Raw genomic sequence first — 9,246 nt, forward strand, 5'->3', positions numbered from 1 at the left:
ATGTGTGTGTGTGTGTGTGTGTGTGTGTGTATATTACTACATGTAATACCACACATATTACAATTTGTGTGGCAACCACGACTCATTGCCAAGAGTGTGAGGCAGTGCTGTGTCACCATGCTGTTGCTGTCATATGGGGATCCTAAAATGCTTAGCACCAGCACCAATGGAATTAGGAGACTTAGAGCTTTCAGACAGTGTATGATTTGTCAAAGTTGTGTGAAGACTGAGCCTGGCACAAAAACACAAAACACACCCCGCCATACCAAGACCATTGCATCAAACTGGTGGGAGGGTGTACTTTAAAATGTTAAAAATGTTTTGAATTTTTCATGATTGTATAAAATAGCTTATCTGATGTTATTTGCACAGTAAATATTTATTTATTTTACATGAAACACTTTGGGTGCCATGTACGGTAATAGTCAATGTGGATTTTATTTTGAAAAACGAAGAGGGCCGGAAGTTTCATTTTATTTTGTAGCCACTTTGACACAGCTACATTTTTGGAGGAACGACGGGTTCCGACCGGTCAAACGTTACGTAGACAAAATGCTGTTGTTTTCCCAACATGAGAAAAAATTGTAAGACCGACTGAAAGTGTCCCGTAGCTTGTGGGTACGTTTAAAATTATTATTGCATAAATATGTGTGTAAAATGTTTCTGTTGGCTTTTCCGGACGTGGTTGCTTGTTTTCCCCGACCACTATGTAACCTTATGTTATGTATACAGGCTACACATTTTGTACAAATTGAACCTTTTTAATTGACTGTCTTTTATCTTAAACCTATGATAACAACACGCTTGGCTGGTGCCAGGGCTCTGCTCGCAGCCCTGTGTCACCTCCCTTACTTCAGTAGTGCAACTGCAGCTGACATTTATAGATTCTTAAAGAAAGATTCTTATTATTTCAGGCTCAAAGGCAAGCTTTCCCTTTCTATTAATAACAGCCAGTCATGGATTCCGCATTTGAGAGGCACTGCTCGGAGCTGGTAGCCCGAGAGAGGAGCGGACACACGGCTGTGGTGGAGGACAACCTGCTGTATGTGTGGGGAGGCTACATGGTAAGAAACAGATAAACAAACAAACGGCTTTAACGTGTTTAACCGGTCGCTTATGGACAGGTTTTGGCATTTCTACTAGAGTCATTTTTTTTTGTTGCTACTTTATACTTACTACTACTAAACTACATCTCAGAGAGGAATATAATCAATACAGTTGTGATTTACCTCTCAGATCAAAACACTAAACTTGTAAAGTATAATAAAACTACTCGAATTTATGTGAAGTTGCTAACTCCACTTGACCACATATATAACATTAAAATAATGCTTAATCTGTGAATTTTCTTCAATAATCATTTGGTCTACAACACACACACACACACACACACACAGGATATTCAGTTCAATATAATGCAAGAGGCAAATCATCACATTTGAGAACCACAATGTTTTACAGTTTTTCTTGAAAAATCACTTTAATAATGTATATAATTATTAGAATAGATAAAAATTGATATTCTGTTGATAACTAATAAATCAACCAGCTCTACACTTAATGCTGGTTACATGTCAGTGCATCAGTAATAATGCATCAGTAATCACAAGACAACAACATTGTGAAAGGAACGATCCTGTGTAACAAGCACCTCCATTTGTCATGAAATATTTTGCAATGTGGTATTTCCTCTTCTGTGTTAGTAAAGAATCTGAATACTCTCACAAGCACTGCTCATACAGTGCATATCATACATAGCCCAACCTTCCTTCAAAGTTTAGATTGGCAAAATGACTACATTTACGAATCTTACTTGCATAGTTTTGTATTGAGCACAGTTATATTATTTCATATCAAAGATACAATTACATCGCAGTGATAGACTTAGGACATATTGCTGCTGCATGTGTTTATTTTATTGTAATAGACACATTTTATTCTCTACAGTCAATTGCTGATGATGAAGTTTTCCTACCCAATGATGAAATCTGGGCATATGACTTGCAACAAGGTGTATGGTAAGACTATTAAATGAATTCCAAATATGCCGACTACTACTAACAAAGAATAGTAATGCATGTTTACTCATGACATTCAGGCTCTTTTCTCTTTTTGTCACACATACATACAGTATAACATTCACACTATGTTTGGACTGACAAATACTTGCCTTGAGTGTTCTGCTGTCAACTCTGTTGTCATAAAATGTACCATGACATAAGTGAATCTGAGTAGCATCTCCACTTTCCTCCTTTTTTGTTTTTTTTGAAGGGAAGTGTTTCACATGACAGGAGAGGTCCCTCCCTCTATGTCTGGGACCTGTGGCTGCTCCCTGAATGGACACATGTACATATTTGGAGGTTGTGATGATAATGGACAGACCAATCAGGTGAGGCTGTTCACACTTAGATTTTGATAAACTTTTATTCAATGTTTGTGTGGTTAAATGAATGAATATTGTAGTCTTTAAGTTAAGAAGTGATCAGTATTTGCCACTCTCAAACAGATCTACTGTGTCAACCTGACAGACGGTAAATACACATGGAAGAAGATCATACATGAGATGGGTTCTGCTCCCTCACCTCGAGACAAACTGTCCTGCTGGATTTATAAAGGACGGTAAGGTCTGTGAGAATGTCAGTTTCAACAGACTGCTGTTACCAGTACTCTGGGAAAGTGGCAGTGTAAAGTCCATCAACTTCTACTTCATAATTACTGTGTGTTAATACCGCACGGATTTGACATTAAGTTTGACACAAATTTTTTTGGGAGCTCACTTAGTGTGTGCTACAGTATGAGATCACGTCTATTCTTTTTCAATATTTTTTCTTGTAATTCTCCATTGAATATGTATTGCCTCCATGTTTTAGTTTATTTTCAAATCATATATTCTACATTATTCTTTATTTGACTTATGTATAATTGTAAACGCAACAGTAATTGTGGGTATCTCTCTTTAATATAACCCAGGATAATCTACTTTGGAGGATATGGTCACAAACTACTGACTGATGTTGACAGCAGGAACAGAAGCTTCATTGTAGATGAAGCTACATGGGTAACATTTTTTTATTGACCAAATTTTAATTTGAGATTTTGTTCTAAAATGCATCAGGCATTTTAAAAACAGTAGAGATCAATATCTTTGCCCCTGCATAGCTCTGTTGTTGTTTTCAGGTGGAGGATGTCTTCTGGGGATGGAACAACGAGGTTCATATATTTGACCCCATGCAAGCCAGTTGGAATGAACCACAAACCCATGTACGTTAGTGAAACACATATACATAGATTTCTATTAGTGACATTTATTTAATAATAATCTTTATACGAAAAAATTATACAGTGACTGTGTTTGTGTGCAGGGCCGTGCTCCTGCCCCCAGGGCTGCCCACGCCAGCGCCACACTTGGCTGCAGAGGATACGTTTGTGGAGGCAGAGTCATGGTGAGAACTCTATATGCTATTGAATTCTTCTCTCATATCTACATAAAGTCACTAATGCACACAAACATGAGTCAGAGTCTGCCATTTGTAACTTGTCCTCCTGTTTCTTTAAATGCAGGAATCCAGGACGAGTGACATTCACTGTCTGGACCTTGAATCATGGACGTGGTCAGAAATGTGCGTATGTTATTGTTCTGACCGAAGAGACAAATTTCATGTTTTGTTTTGCTTTCATCCTGTTTTTCAAGGGATTTTTTTGTCTGACTTAATAGACAGTGATGAGAGATTGTGAAAACATCCTTGTTCTTGTTATTATTAATATTTAAAGAAGGTACTATGTTTTTGACAAGTTTGTCTTTGACTGTATCGTGCAAAATATATTTTCCAGAATCCCAGTGTCCACCAATCCAGTGGGTAGATCGTGGCACACGCTCACTGCAGTATCAGACAGCACCTTGTTCCTGTTTGGAGGTCTCAGTGTAGACTGCAAACCAATGAGTAAGAAAATGCACCTCTGTTTTTACATTTATTTCCTGTCTTCCCTTAAATTTTTTTTGGCCCGTATCTGTTTTCATTAAAAAACACATTTTTCTGCATCAGGTGATGGATGGCTGCTTGATGTTGAAACAAAGAAATGGAGAGAAGTGGAACATTCCTATAAGAACAAACCAAGGTAGCCAAGTATCAGCACTTTGTCATTGTCGTGCCATTATTAATGACCCTCCAGTTTCTGGTGTATTTGTTCACTTATTGAAAGACGGTATGATGGTTTTCTTTAAGAATATGAGCAGATTGTGCAAATTGTGATACTTTTCACTTTCCTCCTACTCAAGGTTGTGGCACACAGCGTGTCCAGGGAAAGACTCTGATGTTATTGTGTTTGGTGGAAGTTGTGACTACATCCTCCTAGTCGACACTGTAAGTATCACAGACAGAAGTTGAAAAATAGATGTGAAGGCTACAGACCTTTGGAAATCATCTTTTCTAAAAAAAACAAAACAATCTAAAGCCTGTCTTTATTCATGTGAGCTCCCAAACTGAGGGGAAACAAATAAATATTTGTTTTTAAATTGAAGCAGGGCGTTCTCTGATAGAAGGGTGAACCTTAAAATCAACAGTTTCAAAACAAAAACTAGAGTCCATCTTGTGATGGCATTGCACCAGCTGCAATGCCTGTTGACATGTTGATGTTCAGACCAATGAGCACTCAGTAGTCATTAGTACATAGTAGTAATGACGTCCGACAGTACAGCAGAGAAAACCTGCATTATATTCAGTAACATCTAATTTTCTCCCAAAAATTACTTTTTATATATTGAAAAGTATAATGTGCATAAAAAGCTACAGTCTGTGCATGTGTATCACAGTTGAAAAATGACCTTTGGGAACCTCACGTTTCTCTACAGGGTCACTGCAATGATGCACTCGTTTTCCAGATGCAACCATATCCTCTATTCAGGTAAAAAAAACACTTTGTGTATTTTATCTTTCAAAACAGATAACAAATGTTCTGACCTGTCAAACACAAGTGAAATCTCTGAGAGCCATTGTTAATATTAGTTTCAGCTGTGCTTCACAGCTATGGCAGATAAAAATATCTGCTGTTGAAAGGTCCTTTTCTTTGTAGATGATGTTATATTTACTTTATTTGTGTAATCTTTTCCCTAAAATATAACTGAGAAATGACAGACATTTTATCTTCTGACAGGATTTGTGAGGATTACATTGCCAGGAATGTGAGGAACAATGAGATGCTCAGAAATCAGCTTCCTCTCCTGCCTCCTAAACTGCTCACAGCGGTACAGAGTAGGATGTCTTTCTACAGGCCTTCAAAGAAGAAGCAGTGTTAATTTAAAAGAATGTCCTAAATGCCAAGAACAATGCAATATCATACAATTGTTTTATTTAAGTACTGTACTCCCCTCAGTGTGAGCATCTTACTCACACTGTGGGCCAGCATTATTATTTTTAAACTATACTGTGCAGAATATTTTATGGTGTTATATTTTATTATATTATTGTTTTCCAGATTTTAATTTTATTTTGTAAACTCTGCCTCATAAAACCATCTGACAAACTGATCCTGTGATGATGATGATTAAATGACACACTGAAAAGTTTTTGCCTGATGAGGATTATTAAACTTAAATCAACTAAGCAGCGAATTATGACACAGGCACACACACAGTCTCCTAAAATATTCACATGATCAAAAATACAGCATCGCCAATTTTTATTTGCAGTAAAAAACAAAACTACAAAATTATTCTTCTGCTTGAAATGCTGCTTTCCTTAAACAGTGAGCAGTGCAGTTTGTTGACACAAAGTATTTCGATGAATGCTCAAATATGTGTTCAAGCAAAAAAACTACTCTGTTCCACCACTAAGTGGCAGCAGGCCTTTATGTTTGAATGTGGCTGGGTCATTAGCAATAATACAGCTGGGTAAAAGTGAGCTGAACTGAAAGTCTCTCTGTTACCACACATTCCTTCTTCACAAGGGTGGAGAAGTGCAGGAACTGTGGTCAGGAAGGAAACCCAATCCCAGCTCATACCTTCGCGTGGTTGCCACCTAGAACAAACTAAAGCCCTATACCGTGTGGAAAATGTTATCTTTGCATATAGCAAGTCACAAGGTCTCAGGAATGTGCTTTAACTGCTCAAATTGTTGTGCAGAACTGCTGCGTTTTAGCAATCAGAGAAATACCTGTGTTCTCTCCTTCAACTCTGAACAGACAAGTTAAAGTAAAGTAAGTAGTGGGTAACAAAGAAGTAGGTGCACGCTCTGTGGGAGCCCAGCAGGGCTTGAGAGGGTGACGGTGACACCTTAGCACAGCAGATAACAAACCAAGGAGGCCTCTGTCAGTTAACAGCTTTGGTCTCTGAGAGGAGAGCCTCCTGGCATCGGTTCAATCTGGTGTTATAACTCTGCAATTACACTGCCTCTCGTTAAGTAAGGCTTGGGTAAATGCAAAGGCCTGGAGTGCAGCTGTTTAAGTTCACACAAACAATGTTACATTCATCCAGGAAACCCTGCATAAATACACAGCAGTAGCCTTCCTATGTAGCAGGGAATTTGTCAAAAAAAGTTTCTTTTTCTCTTCTTTAAAATTTCCTCTGCAAACTGTCTCCCACAAAGACGGCTCCAAAAGCAGCTTTTGCTGGAGGTCAAGTAAACTCTCTCTCAATAGTGTCCATCAGCTCCTCTTCTGATCCATCGTACAGGATGACTGGCATGGCGGGAGAGGGGCCATGGCAGCTGCCAAAACTCCTGGGGAGAGTTTAGAACCATGTCAACAGGATGCTGATTAAGAGTAGTTCAATCTTAGTGACATATACATGTATTTTGTAATTTTCCCCATCATATGAAACAGTCAACTGATGAATTTCCCCCGGGTGTGTTGCATAAAAGGGCCATCATGGGGAAACGGCTAGAAACCTGTTCTGTTCTGTTTAAGGCATGCTTTGTCAATATATTTTCACACTCACCACACACAAAGCAGTAACAACAGACGCTTGTTTGTTTCTGTCCTGCTTGCAGACGTCTGACTAATCTGATCTGCACTGGGAACAATGGGTTGGTATTTCGATCCCTTTCAGGTGAATTTGATCTGGCTCAGCTCGGCTTTTACTACTCCACTGAGCTCGGGAAATTAAATATTTATCAGAGTTGTCTACTTACGATTGTTTTTCTGATGTGGGAACAGCTTCCAGCGAAGCCCCTCTTGTCAAAAAGCCCTGTGAGGAGGACTGACATAAACCAGAGAGAGCAGAGAAAGCGCATCATGTTTTCATTTCATTTCTCTGAACAATTCATCCTTATTTTGAAATCATCCTGCTGTTGATAATCTGTAATAAACTGGGTTTTGAAAAAAAAAAACAACAACACAGAGATGCATTATCCAGTAATAATGAGAATAAAAATAGAAGCCTAGTGAAATAAAAATCCTTACATTGTGCCGACTGGGGCTCTGAGGTGTGTGTTTTTTGAAGCGTGTGAAAGCATCATTGTTCCTCTTGTTTACATGTCCTGATCCACCTTGTGAGCCACGTGGCTCCTCGGCTCTTTCCGACTCTCTGGGCCGAGGAGCTGAGCTCAGCTCGTCCTCGGTGTCTTCCCGGCTGAAGTGACACAGTCCGTAAGTTTTGGATTTCATAAAAGTCTTCCTCGGGGGGTTCTTCTTCGCGGAAACTCTCTCTCGCTCCCCGTAATCTTTACGAGCCGCATCCAGTTCTCCATCGGTGTCGTCGTCCTCCGCAGAGAGGTCAGAGCCGCGTCCCTCGCTGTGGCGGTCCGGTTGCGCACGGCTGCGAGCGTTGCGCAAAGCTGCGTGGACTCTGAGAGGCTTGAATGAACGGCCCTCCTGCTTGGGCGAAGTGGCCCCGGCAGCTGTTTTGGTCATGTTCACCTCGCTGACACACGCAGGTGCAATTTTCTTCTTACTCGGACCGCTGCCCATGTCAGTCTGTCCGGCTGCTTTCAAAATCTAAATGCAAAGTCTCATTTCCAAATTCTCCTTTAGGCACAGCAAGAAGAGCTGAACGTTAAGCAACAAAGGCTTGATGCTTGGCAGTGTTTAAGGTCGGTTTCCAATTAGGTTTAAGGCTGTAAAACAGTTATTTGGCTGAAAAATAACCTCTAAAGGCCAATTGCCTTAAAAAAATATTCCGCTCCCCCATCTGCGGTCGGACCTCTGGAAATGATCGCACAGCCTGTATGTTCACAGGCCGGACTTGAGTCAGAACGGCTGCCTGTAAACTTTGGAGTAACTCCACATCAGGATGAGAAGCAGCGTATCCGTTACATAACACCAGTTTAGCTCAGGACCCCAGGGAGAAAACTCCGCCTTCTTATAGTGGGAAACACGCACCCTTTATGTTTCCATCATTTCTGCTGAGTAGAAGTAACTTGCACTTTTATTTTGGAAATAGCTCTTTTACATGTAGTTTCTCGTTTGCCCCAGAATTTAAGTTTTCTGATTAAAAAAAAAAAAAAAAAAAACTAAACTGAAAGAGACAGTTTATACAGCTTATACATTTGTATAATTAGTCACTCCCTGGCTTGATGAAGAGATTACATAAGAGTTTAGACAGTATGAAGATGAAGAGGCTAATAGGGGCAATTAGTCTGATTTATCTGTATCACATCAGCAACAATGACCAGCCTATTGCCCCTCTGTGTTCAGCTAATAGATTTTATTGAGCCAAGTGAGGTCAAGAGTGAGTGAGTTCCTGTCCGACTACTGGGTCCAGGAGGCCCCCAGCTCACCAGCCCCTCCAGTGACTGATTAAGACTGAAGCACTGAGCCACAAGAGAGAAGGGGGCATTCCTTTCCAACAGCTTGGGCTTCCCAGAGATTCCTCAATAACCTTTTGTTTGGTCCACTTGCACATACAAAAGACACAGTGGGGGCATCTCTCTGCCCAGAGCTGTCCAACAAGAACCCAGGGTCCACCCGAGTAAAGAAGCTGTTTGCCATCTTTCATTAAATGCCTCTTTCGCTCTCTTTCCTTTCTAGTGTGTACACACATATGTGTGTGTGTGTGTGTGTGTGTGTGTGTGTGTGTGTGTGTGTGTGTGTGCGTGCACGCCAGACAGCTGTGCAACCTGTTCTCTCTGGAGGATGACCAAGTCAAAGACACCTGCTGTTTAAGCAACTGGCCTTTTTTCTAACTGTGAGTGTGAGAGGAAAAAAAAAAAATGCAAGTCCCAGATGTCTCATTGAGGAAATTCCTGCTTTACTGTTTCATTTTTGGAGAACATGTGTAAAATGTTGAATATGTTCATCAAGGATGGAAAGACT

At 40.1% G+C, this 9,246-nt stretch overlaps 2 protein-coding genes across 4 annotated transcripts; one reads left to right on the top strand and one right to left on the bottom strand.

The window, feature by feature from the left end:
- Positions 1-483: 483 nt before the first annotated feature.
- LOC139633172 (kelch domain-containing protein 1) lies at positions 484-5,563 on the top strand. Of its 3 annotated transcripts, none has more exons than XM_071498678.1 (14): positions 484-618; positions 951-1,064; positions 1,948-2,018; positions 2,272-2,389; positions 2,507-2,619; positions 2,971-3,058; positions 3,178-3,261; positions 3,363-3,443; positions 3,562-3,620; positions 3,832-3,941; positions 4,044-4,116; positions 4,277-4,361; positions 4,850-4,902; positions 5,152-5,435. In XM_071498678.1, the coding sequence occupies exons 2-14, from the start codon at positions 957-959 to the stop codon at positions 5,291-5,293; spliced, it is 1,185 nt and encodes a 394-aa protein (XP_071354779.1). In that variant the 5' UTR covers positions 484-618; positions 951-956; the 3' UTR covers positions 5,294-5,435. The 3 variants fall into 3 exon arrangements, with proteins under 3 accessions (XP_071354779.1, XP_071354780.1, XP_071354781.1); XM_071498679.1 differs by having other exon boundaries at positions 487-618; positions 915-1,064; positions 5,152-5,563; XM_071498680.1 differs by having other exon boundaries at positions 488-614.
- Positions 5,564-5,659: 96 nt separating this feature from the next.
- Positions 5,660-8,203, bottom strand: LOC139633173 (uncharacterized). Its single transcript, XM_071498681.1, has 3 exons — positions 7,396-8,203; positions 7,125-7,192; positions 5,660-6,713 (listed from the first exon to the last, which is right to left on the bottom strand). The coding sequence occupies exons 1-3, from the start codon at positions 7,900-7,902 to the stop codon at positions 6,611-6,613; spliced, it is 678 nt and encodes a 225-aa protein (XP_071354782.1). The 5' UTR covers positions 7,903-8,203; the 3' UTR covers positions 5,660-6,610.
- Positions 8,204-9,246: the final 1,043 nt, after the last annotated feature.

Source organism: Trachinotus anak, unplaced genomic scaffold (assembly GCF_046630095.1).
Source record: "Trachinotus anak isolate AG129_WGS33_773 ecotype Australia unplaced genomic scaffold, CSIRO_AGI_Tana_v1 ptg000015l, whole genome shotgun sequence".
Taxonomy (NCBI): domain Eukaryota; kingdom Metazoa; phylum Chordata; class Actinopteri; order Carangiformes; family Carangidae; genus Trachinotus; species Trachinotus anak.